Raw genomic sequence first — 15,573 nt, 5'->3', positions numbered from 1 at the left:
ACCGCACACGCACGCGTGCACGCACACCCTCAACCAAGTGTTTCCTTGACAGAGCAAAACGGCGACTTGTTTATTATCACTAATAAGAAGTGATTTGATAGTTTAGGAGCTTCCAAAGCTGCCGTGGGTGTATTTTTTTGGTTGAATTTTCCTCTGCGATGGAAGTGAGATGTCGTCCCGCGGTGATGTGTTGTTTTCTCGCCGTTCTCTCCTCCGTGGCTTCCCGCTACTCGGGCTCGCCTTACGTGGACAGACAGTATCTGAACGAATGGGCCGTGGAGATCCCGGGTGGGCAGGATGCTGCAGCCGAAATCGCCCGGGAGTTGGACTACCAACTGGTCCGACAGGTAGGCACCAGTCACGTGACTTTATTTTGTCTTTAGTAATAATATAATGTCATTTTTCTTATTAAAAACATTGCTTGGAAAACATCAGCATTTAATAAGAATCGGGGATAAAAACACCAGCTGTATCAATGATTATTCTACCATATTACATAAGTAGAAGATCATATATTTCATGGTAGTCCAAGGATTTTTTAAATCAATATATGACTCACATTAGCACTGGTTGCCTTGTCTTCCCCAGCATTTCCTCTCCTATGCAAACACATTACAGCTACTGGTATAAGGTTGCTGTATGAATTTGTACAGCAATGGTGTCTTAATGGTTTAATAGAAGTTGAATGCTTACATATTTTGGCATAATAAGGTTTAAATCCTTACCTAAATGCTGGGTTTCTTGTCCATTGAGGTTATATGATATGGTATAATAATGTTTTTTACTATTGCTGTTAACTGACCACACAACATGAGTACAACTGTACAGCACTCAACAAGTTACACTGAGGAATATCACAATATATCCTTGAACAATTCAACATGTTCAAAAAGCAGTATAGGTATAGTATATATTCATTTATTCATTCATTTTCTACCGCTTATCCTCACGAGGGTCGCAAGGGAGCCTATCCCAGCAGTCTTAGGGCGAGAGGAGGCGGGGTATACCCTGGACTGGTGGCCAGCCAATCACAGGGCACATATAGACAAACAACCATTCACACTCACATTCATACCTATGGACAATTTGGAGTCGCCAATTAACCTAGCATGTTTTTGGAATGTCGGAGGAAACCGGAGAACCCAACGGAAAACCCAACCCGGAGAACATGCAAATTACACACAGAGATTTCAGAGGATGGAATTGAACTCCGGTGTCCTAGCTGTGAGGCCTGCGCGCCGTGCGACACTAGGAAGAGTTTTATTTCATTTATTTTGTACACCACATGAATTTGTGTATTTTCTATGCCGCTTGTCCTCCCTAAGGTCCCAGCTGACTTTGGGCGAAGTGCGGAGTACACCCTGGACTGGTGGCCAGCCAATCACAGGGCACATATAGACAAACAACCATTCACACTCACATTCATACCTATGGACAATTTGGAGTCGCTAATTAACCTAGCATGTTTTTGGAATGTGGGAGGAAACCGGAGTACTCGGAAAAAACCCATGCATGCACGGGGAGAACATGCAAACTAGGCGAGAGGCGAGCCAATCACAGGGCACATATAGATAAACAACGATTCACACAATTTGGAGTCGGGGTACACCCTGGACTGGTTGCAGGGCCCATACTGTATAGACAAACAACCATTTACACTCACATTCATACAGTACGCGGTCTCTAATTCTAATCTTCTGGCTGGTAATAACACAATAAAGTGACTTAATTCTTCATTCTTTTTCATTTATTGACAAAATGTTAGATACAATACAATAATTCAACAGTTTTTGCCTCTGAATGCCCCACTTGAGACACGTTGGTTGATATTATGCAGATTTCCATAATCGAGTCTCTCTTTATCTCGGCAGATTGGGGCCCTGAAGGACCATTTTTTGTTCAGACATCGAAAACATCCACGCAGAATGAAGCGAGGTGCAGAACACATCACCAGGCAGCTGTCGGACGATGATCGGGTGAGTGGCGTCAGTTTTCACATGTCTGTTCTGGTCTGGTTTGGTCTGGTTTGGTCCCACCGTGAATACAAAGTAATCCCAGCGTTCCGTGCAGGTGCTTTGGGCGGAGCAACAGTACGAGAAACGGCGCAGCAAGCGAGCGTCTCTCAGGGAGTGCAGGGACTGCCCGGTGGACAAGTTGTTTGACGACCCCATGTGGAACCAGCAGTGGTATTTGGTGAGTCTGCAAAAAAGCTGGAAAACGATAAAATGTCATCTGTGCAACTGAAAACAATGATTGACACGATTTATTACTACAAATATAAAAAAATATATGTTTTTCTGCTGCTCTCTTCACCCAGAGGCGGTTAGGAAGCCTGTCATGTTGATCCCAGTTTTGTGCTCAGAATGCTAACAATGGTGCTACAAGGAAAAAAAACGTATAAACAAACAATAATAGAACAGCATACAATGAAGCCATTCTAGCCAAAAGAGCCATTAGCTTAATTGGTTACATAGAGTTCATCCGAGTTGGGATGAGAGTAGTGCAGAGAATATAATCCAGCAGGATGGAACAGGGCAGAACACAATGCATTAAATCCCAATTTATCCCAAATGGGATTTTTTTAGTCCATTGAGGCCAAGTTAGAGCAGAGAACTGGTTTTACAGCTGTGTGTAATTTCATTTTGTGTCTGGCCACACCCGCTAGCTATGCTCATTTTTTGACCCTTTGTATTCAGTTGTGGACTCCTATAGAGCAGCTACACACAATAATCAGCATGAAAAGGTTTCTAGATCTTCCAGAATTTGTACCTATTCAGCTAGATTTTTTTGGATTTTGTGCTTCCTGTGAAAAAGGTCTGTTTTAATTTATTCCACCCACGACCCGCCTCCAGGCACTCCCACTCCGGCAACTCTACTTTATAGGGGTTGGTAAACGGTATTGGAGTTGATAATAAACTATAAATAAATTATGTGAAAAGTTGGCATCGTTAAACACAGGAAAAAAATAAAGAAATAACAAAAAATATACAAATAAATTAAAATTAAAATTAAAATTAAAATTAAAATTAAAATTAAAATTAAAATTAAAATTAAAATTAAAATTAAAATTAAAATTAAAATTAAAATTAAAATTAAAATTAAAATTAAAATTAAAATATATTAGGAAAGCAAGAAGTGAACAAATGTAACAGTTACTGATTGTAAAAGTACCAGATGGAGGGGTAGGATTTAATAAGCTTTGCTTCTTCCTACTCCTTTTGGACATGTGGAACTGGGAACTGATTATAGGATGCATGTTCAAATGAAATATTACCATTACCAATACCATTCTAACTACATGTATAGGTCAGAATAGTGGGAAAAGCATAATAGGTCCCCTTGAGAAGGCAGCAGCTGTACCATTACACAACATTACTGACCAGTGAACAGGTGAATTCTGCCCTTTTGTTCTCTTATTCTGCTGTATGCTGTCAATCAGATTTGTGTATGATCGAGTGTGGTGTCAGATTACTCATCTCTTTTTTCTCTCTCTCTCCTCCCCGGTTCTGACTTAGCCATGTGCATCGTTTGTGCATTTGCTGAGAATGCGCCACTTTGCACAAAAAACAACATTTACCAATCATTTTGTCTAACTAGGCATGATGACTACCTTAAAGTGGCAATTCATATATTTCCACATCCACCCACCACTCTAAAGCATTATGAGTCACCCACCCATCAAGGATAAAAAAAAAAGCTTTGCGGAATGAAGTACAATATCACAATGTCAAAAACCTAATTTGATGATTTTTGTGATATGTGCTTATGTGAAATGGTGGCGCTACAAGTTAGAGGATGATGACGTCGGTAGATGTTTGCTTACATTGGAGAGGGCGGGGCTGCATGTGTGACGGAGTCGGATGAGCAATGCTGCAAAGCAGCATAGAAGAGACTTGGAGAAGATGACTGCCGTTTTCCTAGCATGAGTGGATGCATGCATGAAAATGATACCAGGGGCATGACTCATCGCCTGCCGGGCTGTATTTCTTATGCGTACGATGGCGGTTATATGCTTGTGTCAGATTGTTTTTTTCCTCTGCGTGTAAATGAAGACATCATCTGCGGATACACACTTAAAACATTATGGGGAATAAATAAGATATGCCTTTATTCGTCCCTCGGTGGGGAAATTTGTATTGCACAGCAGCAAGAGTACAGAGTCAGATAAGCAGTACAAAATACACAATATAGAAAAATATTTAAAAAATGAAAAAATAATAAAAAAATATTTAAAAAATATTAAAAAATATAAACAACCCAAGTATTAACAAAAATCAACAGTTTTTCCCAGAGTTATATACAATACAGTATGTAGATAATATGAAACGAGATGAGATATACAGTAAACCTCGGATATATCGGATTCAATTGTTCCCACTGGTTTTGTCCGATATAAGCGAAATCCGTTATATGCGTATACCGGAAAATGTCTGTTTTAAATAAATTGGATTTTATCCGTTATAAAAAGGCACTTCCTTGACTATGTTTCCAATGTACCTGGACGCGCAGGAAACGCTGCAAATGCTGCAAATGACGTCGTATAGCGGCCTGTCACGATTCGGCGAATCGGAGCGCCACGATGCGGCCATCCGATATATGCGAGGGAAATTTAATGGAAATGCAATGGAACGGGACTGGAGATTTTGTCCGAAATAGGCGAAATCCGTTATAAAAAATCCGATATATGTATGCAATGAATTTTTATTGGAAATGCATTACAGAAAAATTGGTTCTTTTTTTATCTGTCCGTTGTGAGCGAATTTCCGATATATATCCGAGTCCGATATATCCGAGGTTTACTGTATAACCAGTCTATACACTGAGATCCTGTTAGAGAGTTAATATGAGGCATTATGGAAATACTTCACATAGAACTTAGTATATTGCATTTAGAGCCCTTAATATTGCACATGGAGGTTGATGAGATATTGCACAGTGAATGGGGTCTGGAGTAACTATACTGACTAAATAAGTCAATAAGTCAGTCATTTGGTGCTTTAAGATTACATTGAGGATCAGGATAGACCTGCATTCTGGTCTGGAGGTGGTGATGCAGAAAGAGAACCGATGTGGGAGCTGAGAAAAAAAAAAATACACAAGTATGAGTCACATGTTGAGGTGGCGTTCTGCAGTGTCCGTGTATACTGCACAAATTCCAAGACAAATATACAAGCTTTGGTGTCATTTAATTCTCCATTTCCGAAAATTAAAATAATTACTGAGTTGCGGTACCGCAGGAGTGGACTTGAACCATGACTAAACAGTTATAAATACCCGTAAAGGTCAATGGATGAAGCTGAGAGACTCTTAACAGCCTTAACCTTTTACAATACATGATAACATTCAAAGAGCCTACTTAGATGCGTTATTGTGTTCTCAACAACTTTGCAGCAAGACACGAGGACGTCGTCTTCGCTGCCTAAACTGGACCTGCACGTCATCCCCGTGTGGCAGAAGGGCATCACCGGGAAAGGAGTGGTCATCACGGTTCTGGATGACGGACTGGAGTGGAACCACACAGACATCTACTCGAACTACGTAAGATACTGTTTCCATGGAGACAGCCCCGTCGTCTCAGTCTGCTGTTGCCACAGCAACACTGGTGGTGACACCATCCGAGGCTAAGTCATCTTCTTGCCTTGATATTTGTGGTCTTTTTTGTTCGGATGGTGACTTAGCGATAGTAGTTACGATTTGTTTTTTGTTTCTGTGATGTTTTAACAGCAAAAACTATGATGATAATTGAATATTTGTAGTGTTGATAATGTTAAGTCAATCACCATTCTCAAATACTGTACATGTTGTGTTTTTGCAAGCATTTTCGATTACCCGGATAAGCATTATACTGCAATATATCCTTCATACAGACAAATATGCATGTGTTATTTTTTTTATCCTACCAACTTTTGTAAAAAAACGTCTCCTCAACATGTATTTTCTGTCTTTAAAGGACGCAGCAGCCAGCTACGACTTCAACGACAACGACCCAGATCCATTCCCCAGATACGATGCCACCAATGAAAACAAGTAAGATCACCATGCTAATTAACCCTAATACCGGTACATTGGTATTATCTGGAAAATATGGCATAATAATAATAATAATAATAATAATAATAATAATAATAATAATAATAATAATAATAATAATAATAATAATAATAATAATAATAATAATAATAATAATAATAATAATAATATATAATAATCTCCTAATTGTCCATAGGTATGAATGTGAGTGTGAATGGTTGTTTGTCTATATGTGCCCTGTGATTGGCTGGCCACCAGTCCAGGGTGTACCCCGCCTCTCGCCCGAAGACAGCTGGGATAGGCTCCAGCACCCCTGCGACCCTTGTGAGGAAAAAGCGATAGAAAATGAATAAATGGATATATAATAATAATATGGCAGAGCTCCATGAATCAGTGCAAGTGGTTCATGCAGAGTTACATTGGCCAATGAAAGTCAAGACGCTACCAGTTTCACCAGGGCTTCCAAAACGACAATGAATACCTCCAGCTGTAGAGGGATCCTGTCTTTAAAAAAAAAATATTATTCCAGTAAAGAGTCCCTTGAATTCCTGTGTATAAGCAGTTTTTATAACTCATATTGCTATTTGTTTGTATATTTCTTTTGAGTGTCAAGTTGCTGTGTGATGAGTTTAGTGTTTTCTTTGTAAGGTCACACCGTGAGTCAGGCCGGCACACTATTTAAATTATTACTACAGTAAACCTCGGATATATCGGACTCGGATATATCGGAAATTTGCTCACAACGGACAGATAAAAAAGAACCGATTTTTCTGTAATGCATTTCCAATAAAAATTCATTGCATATATCGTATTTTTTATAACGGATTTCGCCTATTTCGGACAAAATCTCCAGTCCCGTTCCAATGCATTTCCATTAAATTTCCCTCGCATATATCGGATGGCCGCATCGTTATGCTAATCTTGTTGATGTCACTGGCTATTGTCTTTCTCCTGGCTCCAGATTTAGGACAAATATAAAAGTGAGTGACGTCAATAATACTAGCACAGCAGTGAATGAGATCTTAACCTCACTATTGGAAATAACGTAGGCCTGACGGGCGTAACAGGGCCTAGCTTAATTAACAATTTGTTATGCTCAGAGTCCAATAAAGTTAAATTCTCATTACCTTACGTCTCTTTTCATTGCCCAGTCCAGGTACATTGGAAACATAGTCAAGGAAGTGCCTTTTTATAACGGATAAAATCCGATTTATGCATATACCGGATATAAATCCGATATATGCGTAAAACGGACATTTTCCGGTATACGCATATAACAGATTTCGCTTATATCGGACAAAACCAGTGGGAACAATTGAATCCGATATATCCGAGGTTTACTGTAGTAGCTCTGAAGTAAAGGAGTTCATCAATTTGCTGCATGCAGAATTCACCGTTGAAAAAAACAAAGTATTAGCTTAGACACCGAAAATTACAGTACTTTAAGTAGTAAGTTCATGCTATAAATTGACTGTATATCTCCAATGCTGTTGTGTTAAAAAGCTCTGCTTGCGATTGCAAAACAATAATGGTTATTATTTTGTTTAGGCATGGGACCCGGTGTGCAGGTGAGATCGCCATGCAAGCGGACAACAATAAATGTGGCGTTGGGGTGGCGTTTAACTCCAAGGTTGGAGGTAAGAGCCTTTTTTTTTTGTGGTTTAGATTCTGATTTAAATCTTTTAATGACATTTAATGGCTTTTTCTATTCAGGTATTCGCATGCTAGATGGGATTGTAACGGATGCCATTGAGGCTAGCTCTATCGGTTTCAATCCAGAACATGTGGACATCTACAGTGCCAGCTGGGGACCCAATGATGATGGCAAGACGGTGGAAGGCCCCGGGCGTCTGGCTCAGAAAGCATTTGAGTACGGCATCCAGAAGGTAAATTATACGTCTGGCTGCTTTTACTGTGTTTTTCACCTCTGATGGGTTTCAGACAGAACACAATCAATAAGGACAATTGAAATTGAAATTGAAATTACAATTGAAATGAACTCTTACTGTCTACTGACTGCTTTAGTTTGAAACATCCGTAATAACGACTATCTGCAGTGTTTCCAGTATTATTCCAGATATATCAATATTTCACACAGAAACAGATGTCTCATTTCATGCTTGGTTTGGTCTCTATCGCGCCTTTGTGCAGGGCCGAGGCGGGAAGGGCTCAATCTTTGTTTGGGCATCAGGTAACGGTGGCCGCCAGGGGGATAACTGTGACTGCGATGGCTACACAGACAGCATCTACACTATCTCAATCAGCAGCGCCTCCCAGCAGGGTTTGTCTCCATGGTACGCTGAGAAGTGTTCTTCTACTCTGGCTACAGCATACAGTAGCGGGGACTACACCGATCAGAGGATTGTAAGTCCATGTATACATGATGTAAACATTTCAGTAACTGGAACATGCTTATAATGTTCATAATATATGAATCGACAAGGGAAGATGTTTTTATGTGTTTTTATGTCATTGTTGGGCTGCACGGTGGACAAGTGGTTAGCGCGCAGACCTCACAGCTAGGAGACCAGGGTTCAATTCCACCCTCGGCCATCTCTGTGTGGAGTTTGCATGTTCTCCCCGTGTATGAGTGGGTTTTTTTCCGGGTACTCCGGTTTCATCCCACATTTTTCCAAAAACATGCTAGCTTAATTGGCAACTCCAAATTGTCCATAGGTATGAATGTGAGTGTGAATGGTTGTTTGTCTATATGTGCCCTGTGATTGGCTCGCCTCTCGCCTAGTTTGCATGTTCTCCCCGTGCATGCATGGGTTTTTTTCCGGGTACTCCGGTTTCCTCCCATATTTTTCCAAAAACATGCTAGGTTAATTGGCAACTCCAAATTGTCCATAGGTATGAATGTGAGTGTGAATGGTTGTTTGTCTATATGTGCCCTGTGATTGGCTGGCCACCAGTCCTGGGTGTACCCCGCCTCTCGCCAGAAGACAGCTGGGATAGGCTCCATCAACCCTTGTGAGGAAAAGCGGTAGAAAATGAATGAATGAATGAATGAATATGTCATTGTTGCCTACTTTTCTGCAGACCAGTGCTGATCTCCATAATGAGTGCACTCAGACTCACACCGGAACGTCGGCGTCTGCCCCGCTAGCTGCCGGAATATTTGCCTTGGCACTGGAGCAAAAGTACGCAAGTGTGCAAATGGATTTTGAGCATTCAAACTGATACAATAAGTACTCACCGACTTGCCTTCTTCTCCTCCGCAGTCCAGACCTAACATGGAGAGACCTGCAGCATATTGTGGTTTGGACTTCAGAGTTTGATCCCTTGGCTAATAATCCAGGCTGGAAGAGGAATGGCGCAGGGTTGATGGTGAACAGTCGCTTCGGTTTCGGACTACTCAATGCCAAAGCCTTAGTTGACCTTGCCGACCCCGCCGCCTGGAAGCATGTGCCAGAGAAGAAGCAATGCATAGTCAGGGATGACTCTTTCCAGCCCAGGTAAGTGATTGGGAAATCGGTGCAAGACTGTCGCGGGCTCGGCGATGTTATTATTTCCGAGATTTTTTTTTTTTTTTCCGAGATTTTAAGAGTCTGATTCAAAGTGAGAGAACAACAGGAAGAGTTTTAGGGCGAACAAAGCTAAGATATAAATCCGTTTGCATTATCAAAGACACATCTGTTGCTTTCTGAAGGGAGTCGTGACAATAACAACCAGCGCATTACTGCCATGAAAATGATTTTTGAAGCTTATTTTTAAACCATAACATCTGGGATCATTTTAATTCTAGTTGCTAATTTCCAAATAGGAATTTTATTAATAGGAAATGCAAAGCTGGCTTGTCTGCGTCGATGTTTACATCCACTGTTTCCGCTTGGATTAGAGACTCAAAACATGTTAGCTTAACCTTTGTCCTTGCAATCTGCACATTTTTTTTTGTACCATCAACAAGCAGCAACATGCTGCACGGCCATTTTGTCCAGTTTGTTTAGGATTTATGGGACTCGATAGCACCAACAACTAGTTGCCCCATTACCTTGCTACATGTTTAATCCGGTAGGATTTGGGTCTAAATTTCCGTCAATAGTTTAGTGGCCTACACGCCCCTCCTGCTGTACGCCAGCTTGAACACGGAAATCCTTTCATTCTTGGTGGGGAGAGTTCAGGATTAACTGGTTTTGCAAATGAATGAAAGGCTGTGTTGTATTTTTTTCTTTGTAATATGAATTTATACTGAATACAGAGCAGGAGTTGAACTTAAAAATTAGTTTACATTGATGGATTGATGGATTGACAGCTGCACGGTGGTCGAGTGGTTAGCGTGTAGGCCTCACAGCTAGGAGACCCAATTCAATTCCACCCTCGGCCATCTCTGTGTGGAGTTTGCATGTTCTCTCCGTGCATGCGTGGGTTTTTCCGGGTATTCCGGTTTCCTCCCACATTCCAAAAACATGCTAGGTTAATTGGCGACTCCAAATTGTCCATAGGTATGAATGTGAGTGTGAATGGTTGTTTGTCTATATGTGCCCTGTGATTGGCTGGCCACCAGTCCAGGGTGTACCCCGCCTCTCGCCCAAAGACAGCTGGGATAGGCTCCAGCATCCCCCACAACCCTTGTGAGGAAAAGTGGTAGGAAATGAATGAATGAATGATGGATTGGCGGCTGCACGGCGGTCGAGTGGTTAGCGCGCAGGCGTCACAGCAAGGAGACCCAAGTTCAATTCCACCCTCGGCCATCTCTGTGTGGAGTTTGCATGTTCTCCCCGTGCATGCGTGGGTTTTTTTCTGGGTACTCCGGTTTCCTCCCACATTCCAAAAACATGCTAGGTTAATTAGCGACTCCAAATTGTCCATAGGTATGAATGTGAGTGTGAATGGTTGTTTGTCTATATGTGCCCTGTGATTGGCTGGCCACCAGTCCACCTCTCGCCCGAAGACAGCTGGGATAGGTTCCAGCCCCCCCGCGACCCTCGTGAAGTTTAGCTTAGCTTAGTTTAGTTTAGCTATCTTAACGTTATGCACCGTACACAATTAAGGTCATCTGTTATTTACTTCACTGTTGTTGTTCTCACTAATTAGAAGAAGAACAGAACAGACATAACAGCCTTTTGTCGTCACGGTGGGGTGTTTGTGTGTAACTTTTCCTGCTATTTTGAATGCACCCCACAGGGAGCTGAAAGCCGCAGGGGAGACCACGATAGAGATTCCAACTAAAGCATGCGCAGGGCAGGAAAACGCCATCGGCTCACTGGAGCACGTGCAGGTGGAGGCCAGCATTGAATACACAAGGAGAGGAGATCTGCACATCACACTCACATCCCCGGCTGGTGAGGCATACACACACACACACACATCCAATAACTAAATTCAAAGTTTCGTCCTCAGGCACCACCACTGTGCTGCTCGCTGAACGTGAGCGAGACACATCGTCCAATGGTTTCAGAAACTGGGATTTTATGTCAGTCCATACATGGGGAGAAGACCCTTCTGGTACCTGGACCATCAAAATCACTGACACTGTGAGTTGATGACCTAAAAAACTAGTCAAATCCATCAAAATGTCACTAATGATGATCCAATCATGTGGTTGGGTCTAAATCCATGTCTTATGGTGGCAGTCTGGACGCATGGAGAATGAAGGTCGAATCTTGAACTGGAAGTTGATTCTCCACGGAACATCGGAGAAGCCAGAACATATGAAGAAGCCTCGGGTGTACATTCCCTACAACGCTGTGCAGAATGATCGCCGTGGGGTGGAACATATGGACGACATGATGGAGGTGAGCGTGAGTGCATTATGACGTTGAGTGTGTCGCTGTAGGGCTTGCACAAGTGTTAGAATGAACTTAAATTAATATAATTATACTTAATGTCAAATATTTACTATCAAAATGTTGTGTAACAATTACACTCTATGCTTTGTGACATCACAAAGGCCCGGTCTTATTCTGTATCTCTTTTTTATATTAAAATTAAACATGTGCATAAAATTATACGTAATGACATCCAAAGTGCGGCCAAGTGGCTCGCGACTGTTGTTTGTTGTAAAAATACAATTGAAAGAAAATTTTTAAAAATTACAAAAAAACAAAACCAGTAAGAATAAAGTCAAAATATTAAGATAAAAAAGTTGTAATCTAACAAAAACATTTAGAAAAATTACAAAAAGGAAAAAAGTTATTAGATTATATCATGGGAATACATTCAAAATATTAGGGGAATAAAGTCATATTATGAATATTTATAACAAAGTTGAAATTTTTGGAAATTTAAAAAAAGAACATAAAAATAAAAAACAGTAATTTTACAAGAATGAAGTCAAAATATTAAGATAAAAAAGTTGTAATCTAACAACAACATTTAGGAAAATTACAAATGGAAAAAGTTACATTATGGTAATATATTCAAAATATTAGAGGAATAAATTCATAATATTATGAATATTTATAACAAAGTTGAAATATTTGAAAATTAGAAAAACATAACAAATAAAAACCTTTACAAGAATCAAGTCAAAATATTAAGAGAAAATATTAACAGTTAAGAATGAAAAAATTCATACATCACAAAGCTGAGAGCATTTTTTTTTCTTGAAAAATATTTAAAGGGGACCATTATGCTAATTTTTTTACCCTTTGTGTTGACTTTTCTGCAGCTACACACAATAACCTGCACAGAAATCATTTTAGATCTTCCAGAATCTGCACCTATTCCAGTTGAATTTGCTTTGATTTGTGCGTCCTGCCAAAACGGTTTGTTTTTATTTAATTTATTATTTAATTTATTATTTAATTTATTCCACCCACAGCCCGCCTCTGGGCATGCCCACTACACTGTGATTGGTCACATGCCCAAAGTGCTTCCTAACTATGAACCATATAAGGAAGTCCGCCTCTGTGACATCACAAAGGCCCGGTTTTACCATGCCTTTTGAAACCAGGCATTCAGAGCCATCCCACACTTCTTTCAGGGCTCAATTCCAAATGCACAAACCTCATTATGTGAAACTGTGGCATTGTTTAACACGAAAATACAACATTATAACTAAATTTATAGGTCAGAAAAGTGGAAAAAGCACAATTTTCTTCCCTTGCATCCTTTCATTTTTCAGAATGAACCAAATGTCTAAAAAGTAAACAGAGCAAATATATTATTTTAACATCATACAACATATATTTTTACATAAAAATGTGATGAGGTAAGTATTAATCTACTAGCAATGTGGCTTGTGTTCTGCTCATATTGTGTTCTATAATTCTGTTGCATAATTGACATAATTGACATCTGTGTGGTGATACAGGAGCCCACTGAGACCCATCCACCTCTGAAGACAAAAACAGAAACCTCGAATCCTTCTAACACAGAAAAGAAACCCCAAAAACCAGCAAACCCTCCAAACACCCCCACACAGGCCTTGCTGCGTCTCCTGCAGACAGCCTTTAACAGGCAAAGCCCCGCCGCCGTCCAGGAACCCAGGTCAGCCTGGAGGAAACAGCAAACTGGAAGAATGTCCTCCCTCCTGGCAACACGAACCCCACCGCAGAAGCTCTACCAAGCTCTGGACATGATCAACAAGTACGGTGGCCCGGAGGATAGCGTCTATAGTGACTATAGCGACGGCTTCTACAGCACCAAGCCTTACAGGCATAGAGATGACCGCCTGCTGCAGGCACTGTTCCAGATGATAGATGGTGAAGAGCAGAAGTGAGAGAAGAAGGAACGATGTGGTTATGTGTTGGTTGGGAAGCAGAGGAACAAGGCAAAAGAGGAAAGAGAAAGAGAAAATTGGCAAATGCAAGAAAGAGACATCTAAACTCTCATTCAGTTCTGTGTTGTCCCCCAAAATGCTGCATTTTAGATGTCCTTATTTAAAAAAAAAAAAAAAGTTCTTATTTCTCATTGTTTGGTTCCTTGGTTCTTTGCTCTCAGCCTTCGCAAGCACGTCATCATTAGAATATATATTTTCTCAAAACATACAAACACAATGATTGTAGCATGGATTTGTAAACAATGAATCCCTAGTTTAGATGTTGGTAGTTCTGTTTTGAGTCGTATACCAGTACTGTGCAAAAATCTTGGGCCACCATTAGCATTCATTCATTCATTTTCTGCCGGGTGCTGGAGCCTATCCCAGCTGTCTTCCTTAGGGCGAGAGGCGGGGTACACCCTGGACTGGTCGCCAGCCAATCACAGGCCACATATAGACAAACAACCATTCACACTCACATTCATACCTATGGACAATTTGGAGTCGCTAATTAACCTAGCATGTTTTTGGAATGTGGGAGGAAACCGGAGTACCTGGAGAAAACCCACGCATGCACGGGGAGAACATGCAAACTCCACACAGAGATGGCCGAGAGTGAAGGGTGGAATTGAACCCTGGTTTCCTAGCTGTGAGGTCTGCGCGCTAACCACTCGACCGTGGGCCGTGCCCACCATTAGCATTGTTGCTTTAATGACTTTTTCCACAGCAGCCATTCCGACGTAGTAAAAACAGTAAACAGATTATTATTTCAACTATGTGGGGGGCTGCACGCCGATCGAGTGGCCTCACAGCAAGGAGACCCGAGTTCAATTCCACCCTCGGCCATTTCCCCGTGCATGCGTGGGTTTTTCCGGGTATTCCGGTTTCCTCCCACATTCCAAAAACATGCTAGGTTAATTGGCGACTCCAAATTGTCCATAGGTATGAATGTGAGTGTGAATGGTTGTTTGTCTATATGTGCCCTGTGATTGGCTGGCCACCAGTCCAGGGTGTACAAGACAGCTGGGTTAGGCTCCAGCACCCCCGCGACTTTTGTGAGGATAAGCGGTAGAAAATGAATGAATGAGTCACTATGAATGTGAAGTGGCCATCACTTTTGCACAGTATTGCAGCTCTCTAGTGCATTTCACACTAATATATTAACTTCTAAGGTAAAAAATCATCTGAAAATAGTGAATATCAACATTTTTGACCCATTATTGATTCTCAGGGTGTCTCCAAACAAAGTCTAAAAATAAACACAGTGTGAAGGATCATACAGTTTTACACTATAAGCAGTGACATGCGGTGGGACTCCTTCAGAGTCCTTTGTGGGTGTGCTCGGGGTCCTGTGTTGGAGCCCCAGCGGGCAGTGTGAAGCAAGCGGGTTAGACTCTTACCTAAATCTTGAGTTTCGATATACGATGCTACATCTCGGCAGTCAGGTTCATTTTATCATTATCATTTCTGTGTATTTTATTGTCTGATTAGTAAGAATAATAATGTAAAGGATGCCATCATCTACTTAGCCGATCTTAGCCGATTCTGCCCCATATTTGATCAGAAAATTCAACAATTTTTACTGAAATTTAAAAAAAAAAATTTGAATCACACAGAAAATTCATTTAAAATACAGTTTAACAGACATATCAATATTTACTTTTTTTATACTTTATTTTCATTTATTTTTTTGAATATTTACTTTACCATAATTAGTTTTCTTTACATTTTATTTTGAAGCTCTACCACACGTCCCTGACTAATAATGTAAAGGATGCCATCATCTACTCAGACACTAGGCCGGGCTTGTTAGCCGATTCTGCCCCGTATTTGATCAG

General features: G+C 40.8%; 1 protein-coding gene and 1 long non-coding RNA gene across 2 annotated transcripts in view; one reads left to right on the top strand and one right to left on the bottom strand.

Annotated features, from left to right (window-relative positions):
• Positions 1 to 14,195, top strand: pcsk1 (proprotein convertase subtilisin/kexin type 1). The gene is made up of 14 exons (XM_058045884.1): positions 1 to 347; positions 1,872 to 1,976; positions 2,071 to 2,193; positions 5,392 to 5,538; positions 5,951 to 6,027; positions 7,579 to 7,667; positions 7,744 to 7,916; positions 8,182 to 8,394; positions 9,073 to 9,173; positions 9,255 to 9,488; positions 11,158 to 11,315; positions 11,374 to 11,507; positions 11,607 to 11,768; positions 13,289 to 14,195. Exons 1-14 carry the CDS (start codon positions 159 to 161, stop codon positions 13,694 to 13,696), a joined length of 2,313 nt encoding a protein of 770 aa, XP_057901867.1. The 5' UTR covers positions 1 to 158; the 3' UTR covers positions 13,697 to 14,195.
• LOC131097543 (uncharacterized) overlaps positions 2,234 to 15,573 on the bottom strand; it is a 38,570-nt gene continuing 25,230 nt past the window's right edge. Inside the window, exons 3-4 of the long non-coding RNA XR_009116448.1 lie at positions 9,230 to 9,428; positions 2,234 to 5,076 (exon numbers count right to left, since the gene is read on the bottom strand). This is a non-coding gene — a long non-coding RNA (uncharacterized LOC131097543). The remainder of the gene's footprint in view (positions 5,077 to 9,229; positions 9,429 to 15,573) is intronic.

The sequence above is a fragment of the Doryrhamphus excisus genome, chromosome 1 (genome assembly GCF_030265055.1).
Source record: "Doryrhamphus excisus isolate RoL2022-K1 chromosome 1, RoL_Dexc_1.0, whole genome shotgun sequence".
NCBI classification, from domain to species: Eukaryota; Metazoa; Chordata; class Actinopteri; order Syngnathiformes; family Syngnathidae; genus Doryrhamphus; species Doryrhamphus excisus.
This window is presented reverse-complemented; position numbering and strand designations above follow the sequence as displayed.

What these genes read in the sequence shown, in the direction of transcription:
- pcsk1 (XM_058045884.1), top strand. Translation starts at nt 159, where the DNA reads ATGGAAGTGAGATGTCGTCCCGCGGTGATGTGTTGTTTTCTCGCCGTT. An exon ending in CACACTCACATCCCCGGCTG is followed by an intron (nt 11,316 to 11,373) that starts GTGAGGCATACA and finishes TTTCGTCCTCAG; the next exon opens with GCACCACCACTGTGCTGCTC. An exon ending in CCATCAAAATCACTGACACT is followed by an intron (nt 11,508 to 11,606) that starts GTGAGTTGATGA and finishes TTATGGTGGCAG; the next exon opens with TCTGGACGCATGGAGAATGA.